Genomic DNA, 19,341 nt, shown 5'->3' with positions numbered 1-19,341 from the left:
TTAAGTTTTATTTTACTTTATTTAATTGTCAATTGGTTTCGTTATTGACAATGATATGCGTGGTTGTGACTTTTATGAGAACTTTTGGAGGTTGCTTATGGAAATTTGAGTGAAGAAGACAATTTTTTCACCTAAGGCTATCATAAACCAAAAGTTTGGTAGCAAGGGATGTTTTAAGGCAGAGGAGGTACAGGAGGAGTCAACTCAGAATGGGTTCCCAGGATCGGCAATTCCTCAGAAAGCTCCTATTTTTCGGTGCCAGCTATAGCTTCCAGAATTTACTGTTGTTTCAGATATATGTAGAAAGAAGAAGGATGCCGAGCAATCTGCAGCAGATTTGGCTTTAAAAAGGGTATGCTTCAGCTTCCTTCTTTATATTATCGTTGGCACTTTTCAAATTTGATTAAACTTGCCAGCAGAGGATGAGTATACAGCCTTGTGATTGAATGATATGCCTTCTCTTCATCATGATTGAATTTTTTATTTTATTTTATTTTATTTTATTGAACATTGTTGCTGATAATGTGCAATGAATGTCATTACCAAATTTGGATGGATATGGAATTGATTATTTATTAGTTATGAAGTTGTGTTGGTTATGTAGTCTGCCTGTATCCGCTCGTGTTGTGTAACTATGTGACGAGATTAATTTGTTCTTTGGGTAATGCATTTGGTTAGAGAGCAGCTATTGTATTTTTACGAGGTTTTTGTTTATTTATTGTCTTTGCTTTGAGATTAATTTATTTATCATGCAGTTTTCAGCTTTGCTTCTGCTAAAGTTTAGTTCATTAATATGAAGACAGATGTATATCTTTCTTTCATCCTCACCCTGTTTTTTTTTTTTTTTTTTTGCAATGCCATTTAATTACTTGACTATTTATTTACTGTTTCTCCTGCAGCTAGCCCACCATTCCGTTGCTGAAAATCCATCTGATAAGGATCCTTGTGATGCTTTGATTGATCAAATCAAATATCTATTTTCAGATGAGGTTGGTAGTTTGTATAGAAATATATTGTGAAACACGTTACAAATAATTGCATTATCTGTGGAGTATTATTTATTTTAAATAAATTATGTATGTTTTTTAAAATTATGATACTTAAAACAAACCACTTAATCTTAAAATCAATTAATTGATAAATTCACATTCCAATAAAGAGCAATGCCCATTAAACATTATGAATGAAAACAATGGCAGTAGGGTAATTTTGCTCAATTTTTTGGTCATTTTTTTATGTGAGCATTCATGATATATTCATTGAAAAAATCGAATCATTAGTCCACCCACCACTTACTAGTGTTATATCTCTTTTCAGACGAGGTTGCTAGTTTGTATAGAAATAAATTGTAAAACAGGTTGTGTTGTACATATAATACTCACATGTCACTTGGTTTTTGCAAGACATATATGTGTACGGATCCTTGAACTGGTTTGTCCATTGTGCTGTTCTCTAACCTCTCCTTTGTTTGTGTCTTTGTTAGTTCCCTCTACCTCTTCATCCATTGAGGGGTCACCTTAGAGCAGCTTTGCTGAGAAGAGGTGATCTTTATGGTCTGGTACGTGCTTCTGTCATTACTGCCTGTGATACAAAGACGAGTAATCTGTGTAAATTACTCAACCTTGAGGTGGAATTAAAACCTTTTTTGGCTTTGTCATTAATTATGAGGACTATACCAAAATTATCAGGCTGTGTTGCATCCAAGGGGCAGCTTTCAATTCAGAAGCAAAATCCATACCCCACTGAAATCATAGAGTCATCAGATATCCAGCAATCTGATTCCCCAGAAAGCATATTGGTTAAAGCAATACAAATTCCAGCTTCACTGGATAAGACTGTTCAGCCAGTGACTCTTAATATTTCATCCGCCGGATATTACCTGGATGTTATTGCAGAAGAACTTGGTGTAACAGATGCCAGCAAGGTTTTGCTCTCAAGGTAGGCGGAAGTGTTTGTAATACAAAAAGCCTGGGATGATGTGTCTTTTCACCTAAAATGGGTTCCTCATTCCTTGCAGACATGACATGATGTGATGTTTTTCTTGTTCTGAAGAAGCATTATATTCTGTTTTTTCCAAATAACATCTTATTTTTTCCTATCAAAACAGGAAAGAGTGACTTGTTTTGGAAATACTTCATACTTTTCTCCATAGGACTATTGGTAAAGCTTCTTCAGAGACCAGATTGTATTTTGCTGCTTCTAAGTCACTTGTGATGGATCTGTTGTCGGACCTTGGAAATGTGAAAGATTTTCATGTGGAAGGACCTCCTAATGCAAGGGCAAGTTACTTCTGTGGTCAAGGAATATACGGTGATGCAATCATGGCTTCCATTGGATACACATGGAGGTCTAAAGAACTTTTCCATGAACACTTGTCCTCCAATCGTATTACAGATCTCTTTTGAACTCTTTCCCATGAATTTCTTGTTTTACCATCACTAGCCTCTCTCTGCAATGACGTTTGATGCAAACTTGATGTACTCTTTCTGTAGGCAACGCTTAATTCATGTTGAATAATGTCAGCAAAGGATAAGCTTTTTGTTTAAATAAATTTCAAGTCATTCTAATATAATGTCATTTTATTGATGCATTTTCATTTGCACATAACATTCCAAGTTATAACTCTTCTTTCTTCTTCTTTTTTTGTTATTTATTTTCTTAATTTATTATGTGAAGTTGAATGCTTTCTTATTTAATCAACTGTTGTATGTTCTAACTACTTAAAATCTAGATCATTTGTCGCTCCTTATTAATTATTGAGGCAATGAATGGCTCCTACTGTTTATCACCAAAGGTTGCATCTCCTATGTGATGCCTGCAGTTCACATTGTTGCATAAGGTTGCATCTCCTATCACCAAAGGTTGAATGCTTTCTTAATTAATCAACTGTTGTATTCATAATTTAACCAATTTAGATGGTTTTATTCAGGATGCTTATAAACAAGATACCTAGTGGAAATTACAAGTTGTCTAGAGAAGCAATACTTGCAGCAGAGTTGCCCTCGGTATTCACTACTGAAGCAAATTGGAGAGGTTCCTTCCCTAGGGAAATCCTATTCGCATTCTGCCATCAGCATCGGCTATCTGAGCCTATCTTCTCAACTACAAGTGTTCCTTTAAAGGCATCATGCAAGTTACTGAGATCACAGAAGAAGTTGAAGGTTACTGAGGTAGCTGGACTTGCGACTGAATATGCAGATGGAGGAGGTTTAAATGCGGGTGATGGAGAATCAGTAGGACTGGAAAGCAACTTTAGATGTGAAGTAAAAGTATTTTCCAAGGGTCGGGATTTGATCATAGAGTGTTCCCCTAAGGACATTTATAGGAAGCAGACTGATGCTACCCACAGTGCTTCTCTGAAAGTTCTCTCATGGTTGGATGCATATTTTAAGGACCTTGGTATGCCTTTGGAGAAGCTAAATTGCTCTGCTGATGCCCTTGACATTAGTTTTTCTCTTGGAAACTTTCATAAAGAGTTTGCTTTATCCCAATCCATTTCCTGCTAGGTTAGAGCTCTTGGAATGGGTTTTAGCATCTAATGTGGTGTTTCTTTGGCTTGAATATCATACAATGGAGGCTGTATTAATCAAGAAGCATGTTTTACCTAACCTTTGATATTTTTTGTTGTTTTAGAACATTTAGAAAGGGGATTCGTGAGTGCTTTTGAACACACAATGCGTTGGATTCCCCATATTTTTTTGGGGTAATTGACATTTTATAGTATATTATTGTGCCAATAGACAACCTTCCTGTGAATGCGGGGAGAGCTCAAATATGCCTTACAAAATTAATGATACAGTGGCGTTTTGAAAAATGGTTAGCCCTGTGTTGCTTCTAGTTGTGCCGTCATTCTTATACTTTCCATGTCAGTAGGCTCTCCATGTCGTTATGCTGTTAGTTTTTGCATAGGTAATTGCACTGCAACAATCTTTTGGCATGATTAGAGATGTTTCTATAAATCAATGAACTGTTTCATTCTCCTGCGATTTTCTTTTTTGCACCTGTATGTTTTTGGAGCTTAAAGGTAATAAAGCATATGGAGGAGAACCAGGCCTGTCGTTTTGGTGATATAGCATTGAGTTATTTTCGTCCAAAGGTTCTTATATTTTCCACCCGAAATTACGAAGACAACTTGATTCTACAAAGATCTAGTCTTGCAACTCAAGAAGAATACCCAGACGAGAAAAGCCAGTTAAAGTCTCATAAATTTCGCAACCATGACCACAAGTTTGAGTGGACAAGAGGGCAGTTCAACCACTGGGCATCTGAACTAGTGAAGAAGCACAATTACAGCGTGGAGTTCAGTGGGGTTGGTGGTTCTGGTGATGTGGAACCAGGTTTTGCTTCTCAGATAGCCGTCTTTAAACAGGAGAGCCTGCTTGATGAAGATGATCTACTGACAAAACAAAATTCATCTCAGCATTGCAAAGTTGTATGGAGTCGGAACTGCACTGACGGATTCGGATCGGTACCCTCTCTAACAAGTAACTAATACCAGGGGTTTTGAAACCACACTGACAGATTCTAGCTTATCAGTACAGCTTTAGTCTGTACTGATAAATTATATGATTTTTAGGAAGCAGAGGGTATCTAACAGAATTAGACAAGTGCAGGCTCAGAATGGATGCGTGTCTTTTGCTCCTAGGCCAATTTGTTTGGTGCATGATTCTTTCTCTTTGAAAGCCCCCATGCCATTTATAAATCTTTTGAAGGGAATTCCAGCCCCATGAATACAAGTTTCTATATGCAAAACACCCCACCTCTCTCTTCAAGATGAGTGACCGTCGGGGACATGCAAAATCATATAATCTATCAGATTCGGTAAACTTTTCGATTACAGGGATTTTCATAGTATCATAACATCAATTACTTTTGAAATTTCGAGGGGTGAATAAAGCCTCGTACATAACATGCATTTGTTCAGAATTGATTTTTTTAGATATTTTCAGGAATTTAAAAGGTTTATAAGTGTAGTTGTGGTTGTTTTTTAAAGTGTTTTTTATTTGAAAATATATCAAAATAATATTTTTTTATTTTTTAAAAATTATTTTTAATATTAGTATATTAAAATGATCTAGAAAAATAAAAAAATATTAATTTAAAGTAAAAATAAAAAAAATATTTTTTTAAAAAAAGATTTTAAAATACAAAAAAAAAAGAAATTTAAAGAATTTAATGATGTAAAAGCAACTTGTATTTTATTACCAAACATATATAATTTAGATAGTTTGGATATAGTTTATCTTAATTTGAAATTTTTTCACTCCCTATTTTGGTTGAATTTCTTGTCATAAAAAAATATCATTCTATTTCTTTTTAATAAGTGAATTAAAGTCATTCAATATTATTACAACAATCCCAAATCTTTATTCACATATTCTAATAAAATCATTGAATAAATTGGTTGTCATGAATTTAGATTTACAAAATAAGTTAATTTAAGCCCTAAACCTCCCATAACACAGAATATTAGTGCCCTAATTCAATCCCCCCACAAAAAATATTCCTTAATTCCAAATTAAAAAAATAAGATTTACTTGTAAAAAAGAAGAAGAGAGAATTAACAATTATGGAAAAAAATTACACCAACACACGTGCCAAGAGGCCAAACGTGCGAGTTCCAACGGCTAGTTATTATAAAACGGCTAGTCTTTTCTTTTTCACCTTTTCACCTTCTCTTTTGCCTCTCAATCATCACACCTCTCTGTGCTTTCTCTTCTCTCTCAATAAAAATTTTCCTTCACTTTCTCTCTAACCAAACGCAAATAAAGCTATCATTCCAGTCACAAGAAACCCAATTCTTTGATTTCTTTTTATGTATATCACTTTCTTGTAAAAATTTAAGAAAAAGGGTCTTAAAGATTAGTACTTTCTCTTGAAAATGTGGTCTAACAACAACAACAACAAGAATTCTCCTTCAAGGGGATTCTGGACACCGCCGGCGTCATGGAGGTCACAACAATCACCGGAGGTGGTAATGATGCCCATGTCAGAGAGGAAAGAAAGGGTGTCTCATCCTAGTTGTAAACGTGATCTTTTTCATGTTGTTCATAAAGTTCCTGCTGGTGATTCTCCTTATGTTAGAGCCAAACATGTTCAGGTACTAATTCTCAATGGCTTTTTTGTTGTCTGGGTTAAGGGGTTTTTGAAATTTTTTTAGACTTGATGGGTTCTCTTGAAGAATAGTAATTATCTGTTTGGTTGAAATTGTGACAGAGGATGATAAACTTAGGATTTTTTTTTGTGCTATGGTATGATTTATTCTTAAACAAAAAATGAAAATGCCAAACTCTTGCATAAGTTGATTCTAGTCTATCTTTCTTTTTTGTGTGAATTCTTTTGTAATTTCTGGTTCGTAATAAAGTTGAATGTTATTGATCTTTGTTTTATGAATTTTTGGGTTTGGTCCGTTTGGATATTACAGGTTAGTATGGGATTTGGTGTTGGTAGTTCAGTGTTTCTTGTAGCAATTTGAAAAACTGTTACCTATTTTCATTGTTTGGAACTCTTATCTGCATGAGAAATCGGTGGATTTCACATGGGAATTGCTGTAGGGAAAAGGAGTGAGAAAAGGAAAAGGGAATTGAGTTAAATAGCTATATGCACGAGACATTGTCACCCGATAAGAGGAATTCAGGTATTAAAGTAGTAAAGAACAATACAATTAGATTATACCACTAGGGGATGTCAGGTCATACATTAGTTTCCTCAGGATTGAAGAAAATGTTGTTTTTTTTTTTTTTTTAACTCTTCTTGTGATTGACTTTCCATTACAGATTTTGACTTTCCATTTTAGGTTCTTCTATGTTTTTAATGTTTAAAGAGGACCCATCAATGACTGATTTTTGGAACTTAATTGAAGAGATTGATTCTCCGGTTTGATTCCAGTGTATGCGTGTGATTTTGATATTTGAATCTTTAATTACAGTTGATAGAGAAGGATCCGAGCAAGGCTGTGTCGCTGTTCTGGGCTGCTATCAATGCTGGGGATAGAGTTGACAGTGCCTTGAAAGATATGGCAGTGGTGATGAAGCAATTGGATCGAGCAGATGAGGCAATTGAGGCTATTAAATCTTTCCGTCATCTCTGCCCTTGTGATTCCCAGGAATCTATTGACAATGTGCTAGTTGAGCTCTACAAGGTGAAGTGATCTTCTTTTTTTTTTTAATCTTTGCAAAATGTAGTGTTTTGGCTAGAATTGACTCTGATGATTTTGTAATGTGATTTGTCCATTTGCATGCTGATATTTCATCAGGAAAATCTATGTGAAGAACCCATCTTACATGTTTTGTGAGCTGTCTTCTTAGTAATGCATCCTTGTAAGGTTTAGTAGTTTTCTTCATTAATGGTGAAGGATCCATCTGTTGCAAAGGTGCTGTTTTAAACAAAAATTAAACATTTTCAGTTCTTGATGTAGTTAAGTTATGAAATTTTCATCTACAAGGGCTTTTTAAGGAGTTCAAATGCTTTATATGGTAGAGATAGTTATTATTTTCATTAGGAGACCTAAAATATATTGTTGACTTAGAAGCATATATTTGCAATGTATGTGGCTGAATAATTTTCGTTTTGTTTTGAGGAATCTGGTTAGCAGATCCATTTAGCCAACCCCATCAAGTTTGGGATTAAGGCTTGTTTTGGGTTGAGTAATAGTTTGGAGGAAATCTGATGACATCTTTGGTCTGCACCTGACTGAGGCTGATGTAATGATTCCTGTTCCTTTTGTGTAGCTATATTGAGTTGTGATGCATGCTTGTATCTTTTGCAGAGATCTGGAAGGATTGAAGAAGAGATTGAAATGCTTCAATGCAAACTGAAGCTCATTGAAGAGGGTATTGCTTTTTCTGGCAAGAAGACAAAGACAGCAAGATCTCATGGAAGGAAGATTCAAATAACAGTTGAGCAGGAAAGATCAAGGTGATACACCTGCTCTACTTTGTTTCCTACTTTTACCGTACATCTCTGGATATCATTTCATTTTCTACATTAAATGATGCAGAATACTAGGGAACCTGGCCTGGGCTTACTTGCAGCATCACGATTATGGTTTGGCTGAACAACATTATAGGTAAACTATATTTCTACGCTGAAAGATATACCTAGACATGAAAATGATAATCTTCTTCATGAAATAAAATTTGTTTCTCAGGAAAGCGCTCTCTTTGGAGCCAGATCAGAACAAGCAATGCAACCTGGCGATATGCTTGATGCACATGAACAGAATTCCTGAAGCAAAATCTCTGCTTCAAACTGTAAAAGCTTCATCTGGAAGTAAACCAATGGATGATTCATATGCTAAATCTTTTGAGCGTGCTTGTCAGATCCTGGCTGAATTTGAGTCACATTCGAGAGTTAACCCCATGGAACAGAATGAAGATCACCAAAGATCTTTGACATTGCCTTCCACCAGAAATTTGAAACAGGTTGCTGGCTCCCCGAATGGAGATCCATACGTTTCCGGATTCATAGACTCTATAAAGTGCACAGGAAGATTTAATGAAGAGAGAGTGCTGGCAGATGAACAGAATAGAAGATATTATTGGCAAAATCGCTCTGAGATTGGGAAAAACTTTGTATACAATAATGGGAGTTCTCATTGCATATCATCTGAACTGAGTGGTCCACAGTCTTCTCTACAAACTGCAGCTGACAATAGCTGGAAGAGAGGTTCTTATTTTGAAAGCCCAGTTGATAGGCTTGGTTTTGTTAGCAAAATGAAGGAGAATAGGTTTAGTTTCACTGAAACAGGCCCCGCTTCCACACAGAAGAAGCCATTCACTTCCCCAGCACTATTTACACAACCGAGAAGATGCTCCTTGGGGTTTGATAAAGGAGATCAGATTAAGATAAGGTGGGGAGAGGATACAGTTGAGACAAAAAAAGAGAATGCAATCCAAAATCTCTCTGAGGAACTGTTAGGCTTATCTGATGATCATACAAGCTGGAAAAGAAATGTTAAGGAAAATGTTGGCCATAGGAAATCTGCAATGGAAGACAGCAACACATGTCTAAAGTGTCCGACAGAACAGACCGCCTTTATTGACAACGCAGGAGTATTGAATGCTTCCACTGATTGTGACTGGGGTCAATCAGCAGATACTTATGGAAGTAAGTCTCTCGGACAGGACAGAATACTCAAATCTCGTTGCAAGAGTTGGGCAGATATGGTTGAAGAAGAAGAAGGAGAAGAACAGGAATTGTTTACTGCAGACCTTGGCCAAGGTTTCAATAGTTGGAACTATGAAGAAGCATCTAATGATGAAAATTTAAATGCCAACATAGTTCATCAAAATTCTTATCAAAAGTTTCAGCAGGGAATATGTCAAAAACTTGAAGCAATTGATCTTCAAGATGGCATTGGTACCTCTATGAATGCTGTTACGTCAAGGAATCCAACAGCGCGACGCTCATTGTCTTACGAATCTGCGGAGGATGCGAATACAAAGAGGAGAAACAGGTTGCAGGTTTTCCGGGACATTACTCCTACTCTGGATAGTCCATGAGCTTGAATCAAAATATGTCAGCTGTGAATATAATTCAGTAATGTTTGAGTGTTTGAACTGCAGTTGATCTTCAAGATGGCACTGGTACCTCCATGAATGCTGTTTCGTCAAGGAATCCAACAGCATGACGCTCATTGTCTTATGAATCCGCAGAAGCTTTGAACACAAAGAGGAGAAACAGGTTGCAGGATTTCCAGGACATTACTCCTATTCTGGATAGTTCATGAGCTTGAATCAAAATATTTCAGATGTGAATATAATTCGATAATGTGTTTGAACTGCAGTGATCAAAATCAAAGTAATATGTAGTGTTTATTCTTTTTCCTAGATCATTTTTTTTACAGCTTGGTGAGTCACTGTTGCATCAAACATTGTATATTTCTGCCATTCAACTCTGTCCATAGTTTTTTTTTTTTTTTTAAAAAAAGTTGTGATGTATGTTAACCATACAAATTATGCTTCCTGTGTGATTGAAATGTCTTTATTCATTTCTCTTTCAAAGATATTAAACCTAGCCTGTACCAATATCTCAACCATAGTTAAGTGAGTTTGCCAAATGCTAACTTAATTATTTTAAAATAATATTATTTTAATATTTTTTTAAAAGTTAAAATAACATAGTTAAAAAGACCAATTTTTTTTTTTATAATACATGTGAACTATACATTCATTTTTTTTTTAAAGATATTAAACTTAATCCGTCTTAATATCTTAACCACAAGTTAAATGAGTTAGTTTATGTTAACTTAATTATTTTAAAATAATATTTTTTTAAAAGTTAAAATAACATAGTTATAAATTTCTTTTTATTTTTTTGGTTTATTGCATAAAAAAAATTGTTGTAATGTATATTAACTATATAAATTATGCCTTTATTTATTTTTATTTAAAGTTATTAAATCTAATCCGTCTTAATATTTAGATAACAAATAAACTAAATTAACTTAACTTTATTATTTTAAAACAATATTATTTTGATATTTTTATTTTAAAAAGTTTAAATAATATAATATAATTTTTTTAAAATTAAATTAAATTTTAACTAAATTTTAATCGAATTAATTAACTTATGAACTCATCAACTAAATCGATTAAGTTAGCTACTATTCTTTTTTATTTTGAAACCCAATACAAGTTAATTCTCAAATTGTAATCTCATGAATTAATATCCAAAACCGAACTGGTTTAATAACAATGATCTCTTCCTCCCTTTATTATTTCCATGTATCCATGTCAATCATCACATTAAATACAAATTTCTCTCTTTGATGGAAGATTATCCATGCATTTTAGGGCTAAGCATTTTCGGTTCGGTCCGGTTTTGGGTTAAAATAAGTAATTGAACCGAAATTATTTTTTTTCAAGTTTTTGAACCGAACCGAACCGAAAACTGGTTTAAACCGACCATATTCGGTTCGGTCCGGTTTGGTTTTTTTTCCTTCCAAACCAATATAAACCGAAACTTAATGGCGATCGATCCAACTTAGCTACACCATCTCAGTCAAAGAGGAGAGATGCATAGAGAAGGGGAGGGGAGAGATGCAGAGAGAAAGGGAGGGTGAGGGGAGGGATGCATAAAGAAGGAAGTGATGACTGATCTTGTGTGTAGAGAATGCAGCACCATCTCAATCTCCTTCTCCAATCAAGGAGGAGGGATGCATAGAGAAGGGGAGGACGACTGCTTTTATGTGCAGGGAATATAGAGAGCAAAGTTTAAGTTTTAGGTTTAGGGTTAGAAAAAATATGCTATTTATAGTTATTTTTTTAAGGATTGATCTGGTTGAATCAGTTCGGTTTGGTTCAGTTTAATCGGTTTTAGATTTTAGAAACCAAAACCGAACCGAACCAGAATTTTTTTGTGATTTTTTAATCGGTTAACTCAATTTTTTTTTCGGTTCGGTTTTTTCGGTTATTTTTTTTTTCCGGTTTTCTCGGTTTATCGGTTTTTTTGCTCACCCCTAATACATTTTACACCTTATCTAGGCAAACTAATGAATATAAATTGAAAAATAGGTATTATTTTTTTTTTCTTGTAACTTTTTATCTTGGATTCAATCCCACTATAAAAACCTAGTCAGATAGGAGGTAATTTCTGTTTTTTAAATGAAATTTTTTTTTTTTTAATTTCTAAAGATATGATTTGTGTTTAAAAAATATTATATCTTTTAAAAAAATCAGAATACCTCTCAACCAAACTAACTCAAGGGTGACAATTGAGGGCAGCAATAGAAATCCGATAATAAAAGGAAAAAAAAGATATAACTTTGAAGGGCAAATAACATAAATTCAATATTTCAAACTATCAACATGAAATTCTAAGTTCCTACTGAAAAAGTGAAAATAACCCATTTTCTTAATTATTTATTTTTTGAGAAAATCAAACTTTTTTTTTTTAATTTAAAAAAAGAGAATACAAAAACACCTTCTTTTGTTGACTGACTCTAATTTACAGACACTTGAACTTAAAAAGTTAAAGCCCAGCACCACGAACACCACTGCCGCCGCAGCTTTCCAGTAACATTCATAACCCTCTTTCTCACTTAATAGGTAACTCTGTAACAATCTCCTTCATATTTTTCTTTTATAATAATCTTTAACATAAAGCTTATAACTTTATACTAAAATCCTCATTTCTCATTGTGACCTTTACTGTGATTAATCTGATTGATTCAAGGTGATTAATGGACTCCCAGCTTCTATTACTTAACAAGACCAACGCTTTAATCAAACCTCCACTATTCAGTCTCTTTGCTTATTCAAAACCCAGAAACAACCCATCTTCCAATTTCTCTTTAGGTATTTCTTCACTGGAAAAGTTTCAATTTTGCTTGTTTTTTCTCGTTGATGTTATTGTTAATTTGATGAGTTCTTTTTGTCTTTTGTTGTGGTTGAAGGGTGTAAGTTGAAGAGAGTAATGTGTGCAATGAAGTCTTATAGGTTATCAGAACTTAGTAATGCAGAGGTTGAAAGTTTGAAAGCTCGGCCTCGTATTGATTTCTCTTCCATTTTTGGCATTGTAAGTGACCCTGTTTTGTTTTGTTTTGAAAAGGGTGTAATTTTTAAAATTTAAGTTTGTTGTGTTGAAGTCCTGATAAGGTAATTGCTGATAGGTAGTGTTGTTGCTTGTTGTTTTTAGGTTAATCCTATTGTTGATGATGTTCGTCAAAGAGGCGATGATGCAGTTAAAGAGTCCGTCATTCTTTAATTACTATTTTATCTTTATAGTTTTACCATTGTGTTTGTTTTAGTAACGAGGTTAGACCGATGGAGCTGTTTATCTGTTCTTTGTAGTTATACTGCAAAATTTGACAAAGTCAAATTGGACAAGATTGTCGAGAATGTTTCTGAGCTTCCTGATCCGGAGGTGAATTCCAAAAATATATCTTATAATAAAAGAATTTCCTTGCATTTCTAATTTACTATTTGAAGTTGTTTGTATGGTTTGATATTCTTGGTTCCAAATGTAACTTTTGGCTTCTTTTTTTTTTTTGCCTTTTGCTGAATGGCAGCTTGAGGCCGCTGTTAGGGAAGCATTTGATGTGGCATATGACAACATATATGTATTTCATCTTGCTCAAAAGTCCACTGAAAAAAGCGTTGAGAACATGAAAGTATGTCAATTCTAGTGATTGGTTCTAGCTTTTACTGTGTGTTTCCATTGATAGCTAGGCCCAGATTATTTCCAAATATTTCAGGGTGTTAGATGCAAACGTGTGGCTCGGAGCATTGGTTCTGTCGGTCTTTATGTACCAGGGGGAACTGCAGTTTTACCATCCACAGCTCTGATGCTTGCTGTTGTAAGTTGATTGGGTTTTACCAATTATTTTGGCTGGTTCAAGTTCTATCATTTTTATTATGATTGTCATATTCTAGTTAAGTTCATTTGGTTGACATTTTAGTTTGTTTTGTAAACTAGCCTGCACAAATTGCTGGGTGTAAAACTGTTGTCCTTGCAACTCCTCCATCTCAGGATGGCAGCATATGCAAGGTATTTGTTTGTATTTGAAATGCTATACTTTTGCAAAGCATGTTCTTAATGGGAGTGGATTTGTGGTCTTTCATAGGAGGTACTGTACTGTGCCAAGAAGGCTGGTGTCACTCACATCCTTAAAGCTGGTGGAGCTCAGGTTAGAAAACAAACTTATGGCCATATGTTTTGTGCACTGGGCACGTTGTCTTTATTGTATTCAGTTCCTAGTGATCTTACTAATTTTTCATTTCTAGGCTATATCTGCCATGGCTTGGGGGACAGATTCTTGCCCCAAGGTATTTACTCATCAACTCATTGCTCAATTTTTTGTATCTGAAAATCTGATAATAAGAACAAACAATCCTTTTATTGTTCCTCTGTGGAATTTATATTTGTGTTTTGTATTTGCTGTTGTTAACTTGTGGAGTGTGTTGTTTGCTATGGAATTGATGGACAAAAAGTTCATTGTATTTTCCATATCAAATCACTACATTTTTGTTATTTGTTTTTGTGATACGAGAATAACCTGCATATATTGGCTCTTCTCTTTACCTCACTGTATCCTCTCAAATTTATGCTAAAAATGTTTTTGAAAAATTTGCAAAGATTATTATTTAATAATTTCACAAATGAAAAGTTGACTTTCAAACTAGTTTTGTATTAACACAGACATTGCATGCTTAAATATGTAGAAAATTTTTACATACTCTAGAGATGTGTTTTGTTACTAGTTGTAATGTGCTAGCACCTTTCACCTGAAATTTGTAGGTTGAGAAGATTTTTGGGCCAGGAAATCAGTATGTGACAGCTGCAAAAATGATTCTCCAAGTATGGATACTTTCTCTCCAACTGGACTTTATTGAAGCCTATTAGTCTACATAAATATTTTATTTCATCTCTTTCTCTGCATAGGTAGAAAATGCTAATCCTTTTTTCAATTCAACTCAGTTTGTCCTTGCTTTTATTCACATAACAGAACAGTGAAGCAATGATTTCGATTGACATGCCTGCTGGGCCTTCTGAAGTTTTAGTCATTGCTGACAGTTATGCTAGTCCTGTTCATATAGCTGCGGATCTACTGTCCCAGGTGCTTTTTTTTTCCTTTTTTAACCATGTTCATATTCATGTTGTGTTGGTGATGCATGTAGTATTTCATCTTTCATAAAATTCTCCCAAAGTGAGGAAGTTCTAATGTTACAGATACTGATTGAATTAATGGCAGAACAAAGAATTCGATAAACTGATAAATAAAATAAATAAGATTTTACAATGTGTTTATTTATTTCACCTTATAAAGGTTACATGCATGCTCAGTATCAGGGCATTGTACTAAGTATGTGTTTGGTATTGTGGGATAGAGTGTTTTTTAAAAGTGTTTTTTGCTTGAAAATGCATTAAAATGATTTTTTTTTGACATCAGCATATCAAAACCATTAGAAAGCACTAAAAAAAGCATCTTTTTAATATCTTTTCAAGCCAAATGCACTTTTGAAACATAGTTTCAACCGCAAAAACAAACGGACATCATCTTGTTGCATGTTTCTATCTTCAATGTTAAAAATTAAATCAAAATTTCCTTTATGATCCTTTCAAAGGTTCAATTATCATGAATTAGATGTTCATTGCTTTCATATATGCCATAGTTTTATCTTGCCTGATATTTTTATTGAACTCTTTGCATTTTCCAGGCTGAACATGGCCCTGATAGCCAGGTTGTTCTTGTAGTTGCCGGGGATGGTGTGGATATGAAAGTCATTGAAGTGGAAATAAGTAAGCAACGTCAAAGCCTACCAAGGGGTGAATATGCTTCAAAAGCACTTAGCCACAGTTTCACCGTCTTTGCTCATGACATGGTTGAGGTCAGTCTTTTATTTGACTGTTTCTGCCTGGATACTTGTAATGTCAATCCAGAAGTTGCTTGCTTTGCATTATTGGGAATAGGATGGGGGTTAGAATTCTTATGTCTCTAAGGAATTTAACATGTGCTTTTGAATCACAAAAATAAAAATGAATATGGGGTTGCTAATTTTGCAGACTATGCTAATAATGAGCATGAAAAATGTTTTAACAATCTCTCATATACTAGTCCCCAAACTGTATCGATTAGTTGGTTTGGAATTGGTGCCTGCAAGATTTTTTCAGTCACTTTCATTTGGTATACTCTTGAAATCTGTACATTTAACATTATGCTAGTGTTATATTTTATTTTCCGAAGCTAACATGATTATTGGGTTTCTTAAGGCTGTCTCCTTTTCAAACTTGTATGCTCCTGAGCATTTAATCATTAATGTAAAAGATGCGGAGAAGTGGGAGAACTTTATTGAGAATGCAGGTATGCTCTTTTAATACTATAGCCTTTTTTCTAACATCTTTGGTGCTATTCTCGAGTTTCTACCTTCGAAGGCAAGTGAATTCTCTCAATTGTATTTTCTTAGAGAAAATACATAGCAGATTTAAGCCTTGGATGATTTTCTCTGCAGGTTCTGTGTTCTTGGGCCCGTGGACACCAGAGAGTGTTGGGGATTATGCCAGTGGGACAAACCATGTCCTTCCAACATATGGATATGCACGGATGTATGGTGGGGTATCCTTGGATTCTTTCCAGAAATACATGACAGTGCAGTCTTTGACAGAGGAAGGTCTCATGAAGCTTGGTCCATATGTGGCAACCATGGCTGAAGTTGAAGGGCTGGACGCCCACAAGAGAGCTGTAACTCTTAGACTTCAGGATATTGAAGCCAGACAGGTTTCTAATACGAGATAGTGTTTTAATTAGGCAACCACATATATATTCATTTTTTTTTTGGGATGACATTTTTACCATGCTTGAGTTTACCGAAATTTCAAGTTGTATCTCTATAAAGTTTTGGCTTGTAACGTTACCTTTCCCATTAAGTCATAAATGAATCTCTCATTTGCTTCATGTCTCTGAATTCATCATTTAAATTGTATGGTAGCATCAAGTTGAGGATTATTTGGTTATTGTCGCCGGATAGAAAAAAAAAAGATGGTAGTTGAAATAGAAAGGTCATGTCTATATTAAAAAAAAAAACAAGAACTCACTTTAATTGAAATTATTTAGAGATATTTATTTTTTGGACTTCATTTTGTCCCTTTAATTAAACATGTTTTTGTTTATTTTATAATGAGAAACTTCATTGTTTTCTTTTATTTTATCATGAGAAACTTCATGCTGCCATCCCATGTGCTCATCCACCTCAAAATGACACAGGAAAAAAGATAAAAGGAAGGAAAAATAGACTTCTAAATTTATGCCTAACAAAACAGGTTACATCTAGAAGCGAAGAGTAGTCATCATATATTTGCTCTGTCAAGCCTTTCTCTCACCCTCCACATGCCACCACTCCCCAAAAATTATGAGTTCAGTGTCCTCGTCAACATGGGCAATCATTATATCTGGTTCTGACGTAATGTGGTTTTTAATCTCCCATCACCAAAAGCCCTCGTCATTGCTAACTGCCCGTCCATGAGCGGCACATTGCCTGAGCCAACCACAGATCAAGAGCTCACAAAAAGATAAAAGAGTCCCCACTCTTGCACACCTCAGAAGAAAAAAGAATTGCATGCACCTGGCGCTGTAGACACAAAATCCGCCCTTGCTCTCGGCAAGTTCTTTGTCCTTCTGGGGATCATGATCTACTGAAATTTGTTTTGCCACATCATTTCTACATAAGATGGCTCGAGAATCACCAACATTGGCCACAATTAATGAACTTCTCTTTACCAAATAGTATTTCTACATAACTTCTCTATAACTAGTATTGATCCTTGAGAACCGTCTGCTCTATCTAAAATCTCATTATTATTTTTATATTTTATTATCTCTTATTTGAATCCAAATGGAGATGATTGAGAGTGATTTATCCCTTCTGAATTGAATTATACATCCACACACCAATGAAATGTCTAAGATCTCATTGGAATTATAAATTAAGCCAGATTAACCAGTTGGATTTGGCTGATTCTCTGTATATAGTTAAATTAGCCACGTGTAGGAGGGACTCAAAAAACTTGGTAATTGATCATCCATGAAAGAGACTTGTAAAATGAAGTCACATCAAGTGGCTAATAAAAAAAAGGATATCAGTGAAAAGAAACAGGGATTTAAGACAGAAAAAGAATGATTTAATACATGAATTCAAGAACAAAACACCTTTTAATACATGGAATACAAATCCACTCAAGCTATCATGCAATGAAGCACAAGCACTCCACTGCATGCACACAAAGATAGTACAAAACCAATGAAATACAAAGAACTTGATGGCCTAACCAACTTGTCTTTCTTCTCCCACCATTTCCCATTTCTTGTCTAGAACTTTGACTGCAGGGAATTGACAACATTCTTGTGCAACTGGAAAGCCTTGGCAAGAATGTCACTAGGAATGTCTGGATTGGACCCAAACACAGCATTCGCAATGGTGATAACACCGGGGTTTTGGCTGCTCAAGGCAGCTAAGGCAACAGCATTTCTCGTTCCCACATTTTTTTGAAAGTGAACAAGATTGACAGGGAACACAAACACATCACCCTTTTGTAAGACCTTGGTAATGAGACGGTTTTCAGGGTTAGATGTAACAAATCCAACTTCAAGACTACCTTCAAGAACTGTCAATATTTCAGAGGCACGAGGGTGCGTGTGTGGAGGGTTAATACCAGATGGTGCATAGTCAATGCGCGCAAACGAGATACCAAGTGTGTTAAGTCCTGGTATTTGGGCTACATTCACTGCAGTTACCCTCGACCCCACTGCATTTGATGTGTTGCCTAGCATGTGAAGTCCACTGAAAGAGAAGTCACTAGCTTGAACACTCTTGGGGTCCTTGCAAGCCAAGCCATTGACAAGAACTGCCATAAAATAATTAAATTGTGTTATTTTATTTTATGAAAAAATCAACAAAAACATTGAGCTTAACAAATTACATGATGCATACCATTGCCATCTCCACCTGCCACACAGAAGTCTTGAATCGGGCTCGGATCTGATGCCAAGGCAAAGGAGAAGGACCAAGCTAGAAATCCAAAGAAAATAATGGAAGGAGCCATTGGGAAATCAAAGGTATGGAAGCTCTGTGAAACAATTAATTGCTTGTGTACCAAGAAAATAATATTAATCGAGCTTTTAGTTGTGAATCAAATACCTTTAATACTTCCTATATATATACATTTGAGAGCTAGAGGAGATCATTAACTAATTAATCAGCTAAATCAAGCTGTAAACCATAACTCGTTGCCGTCCTGTTGGAAGAATCTTATTGCTTACTAGTCCTCTCTTTCTTCTATCTCGTTCATACATACAGGCCATAATTAATAATCTGGGGATCTTTCAGTACATGCCGGCCTTAATTTATCAAGGGCACAAAATAGTTAAGGTAAGATTTGGTCATGGACTGTTTAAGCTAAATAGTTCAATGGAAAGACGGTATGTAATTCTTATTAATTAATTGTAGCCTTACATGTCATTTCATATGCTGCTAAGTGTCAAGTACGAAGAGGCTTCCTCACTATATTGTCTTAAAATTGAGGTGGTATGATTTAACTTTGTGAACTTGTATCAGTAAAACTTTGATATAATGTAAAAATATCATTTTAATTTAAAAATTAGTATTAATTTATATAAGTTTCAAAATTAAAATATTTTCACTTACAGAGAAGCATTATCATTACATATATTAATTTATAAAAAAATCAATTTTATTCAATAACTTAAACTGTTAAGTGAGATCTTAAGATATGATTTATATAATTTTCTAACACACTCCTTTAAAAAAAAATCATTTAAGTTTGAAACTTGTACAAATTTATATTATAATGTGTTTAATTTTTATAAAATAAAATTGGAGTAGT

General features: G+C 34.7%; 4 protein-coding genes and 1 pseudogene across 8 annotated transcripts; 3 read left to right on the top strand and 2 right to left on the bottom strand.

The window, feature by feature from the left end:
• The first annotated feature begins 50 nt into the window (after nucleotides 1-50).
• On the top strand, nucleotides 51-4,754 carry LOC105134901 (small RNA 2'-O-methyltransferase-like). Its single transcript, XM_011039477.1, has 8 exons — nucleotides 51-62; nucleotides 269-352; nucleotides 900-989; nucleotides 1,484-1,938; nucleotides 2,153-2,374; nucleotides 2,732-2,738; nucleotides 2,916-3,501; nucleotides 3,960-4,754. The coding sequence occupies exons 1-8, from the start codon at nucleotides 51-53 to the stop codon at nucleotides 4,490-4,492; spliced, it is 1,989 nt and encodes a 662-aa protein (XP_011037779.1). The 3' UTR covers nucleotides 4,493-4,754.
• A 936-nt stretch (nucleotides 4,755-5,690) lies between these two features.
• Nucleotides 5,691-9,908, top strand: LOC105134870 (uncharacterized). 3 transcript variants are annotated; one of them, XM_011039439.1, is made up of 6 exons: nucleotides 5,691-6,100; nucleotides 6,929-7,141; nucleotides 7,769-7,917; nucleotides 8,000-8,068; nucleotides 8,150-9,457; nucleotides 9,685-9,908. In XM_011039439.1, the coding sequence occupies exons 1-6, from the start codon at nucleotides 5,882-5,884 to the stop codon at nucleotides 9,728-9,730; spliced, it is 2,004 nt and encodes a 667-aa protein (XP_011037741.1). In that variant the 5' UTR covers nucleotides 5,691-5,881; the 3' UTR covers nucleotides 9,731-9,908. The 3 variants fall into 3 exon arrangements, with proteins under 3 accessions (XP_011037741.1, XP_011037742.1, XP_011037740.1); XM_011039440.1 differs by having other exon boundaries at nucleotides 9,567-9,908; XM_011039438.1 differs by having other exon boundaries at nucleotides 8,150-9,908.
• Nucleotides 9,909-11,893: 1,985 nt separating this feature from the next.
• Nucleotides 11,894-16,396, top strand: LOC105134869 (histidinol dehydrogenase, chloroplastic-like). Of its 3 annotated transcripts, XM_011039435.1 has the most exons (15): nucleotides 11,898-12,050; nucleotides 12,178-12,299; nucleotides 12,398-12,519; nucleotides 12,640-12,692; nucleotides 12,795-12,867; nucleotides 13,013-13,114; nucleotides 13,199-13,300; nucleotides 13,420-13,491; nucleotides 13,568-13,630; nucleotides 13,728-13,769; nucleotides 14,242-14,301; nucleotides 14,450-14,560; nucleotides 15,162-15,332; nucleotides 15,715-15,805; nucleotides 15,954-16,396. In XM_011039435.1, the coding sequence occupies exons 2-15, from the start codon at nucleotides 12,185-12,187 to the stop codon at nucleotides 16,235-16,237; spliced, it is 1,461 nt and encodes a 486-aa protein (XP_011037737.1). In that variant the 5' UTR covers nucleotides 11,898-12,050; nucleotides 12,178-12,184; the 3' UTR covers nucleotides 16,238-16,396. The 3 variants fall into 3 exon arrangements, with proteins under 3 accessions (XP_011037739.1, XP_011037737.1, XP_011037738.1); XM_011039437.1 differs by lacking the exons at nucleotides 15,715-15,805; nucleotides 15,954-16,396 and adding an exon at nucleotides 15,516-15,668 and having other exon boundaries at nucleotides 11,894-12,050; nucleotides 15,162-15,483; XM_011039436.1 differs by lacking the exon at nucleotides 12,178-12,299.
• Nucleotides 16,397-16,804: 408 nt separating this feature from the next.
• On the bottom strand, nucleotides 16,805-17,792 carry LOC105134900 (probable protein phosphatase 2C 28; annotated as a pseudogene).
• On the bottom strand, nucleotides 17,765-18,540 carry LOC105134868 (putative germin-like protein 2-1). Its single transcript, XM_011039434.1, has 2 exons — nucleotides 18,429-18,540; nucleotides 17,765-18,342 (listed from the first exon to the last, which is right to left on the bottom strand). The coding sequence occupies exons 1-2, from the start codon at nucleotides 18,538-18,540 to the stop codon at nucleotides 17,807-17,809; spliced, it is 648 nt and encodes a 215-aa protein (XP_011037736.1). The 3' UTR covers nucleotides 17,765-17,806.
• Nucleotides 18,541-19,341: the final 801 nt, after the last annotated feature.

Source organism: Populus euphratica, unplaced genomic scaffold (assembly GCF_000495115.2).
Source record: "Populus euphratica unplaced genomic scaffold, PopEup_1.0 scaffold120.1, whole genome shotgun sequence".
In the NCBI taxonomy this organism is placed as follows: domain Eukaryota; kingdom Viridiplantae; phylum Streptophyta; class Magnoliopsida; order Malpighiales; family Salicaceae; genus Populus; species Populus euphratica.
The sequence above is the reverse complement of the archived record's forward strand: the minus strand, read 5'-3'. Positions and strand labels throughout refer to the sequence as shown.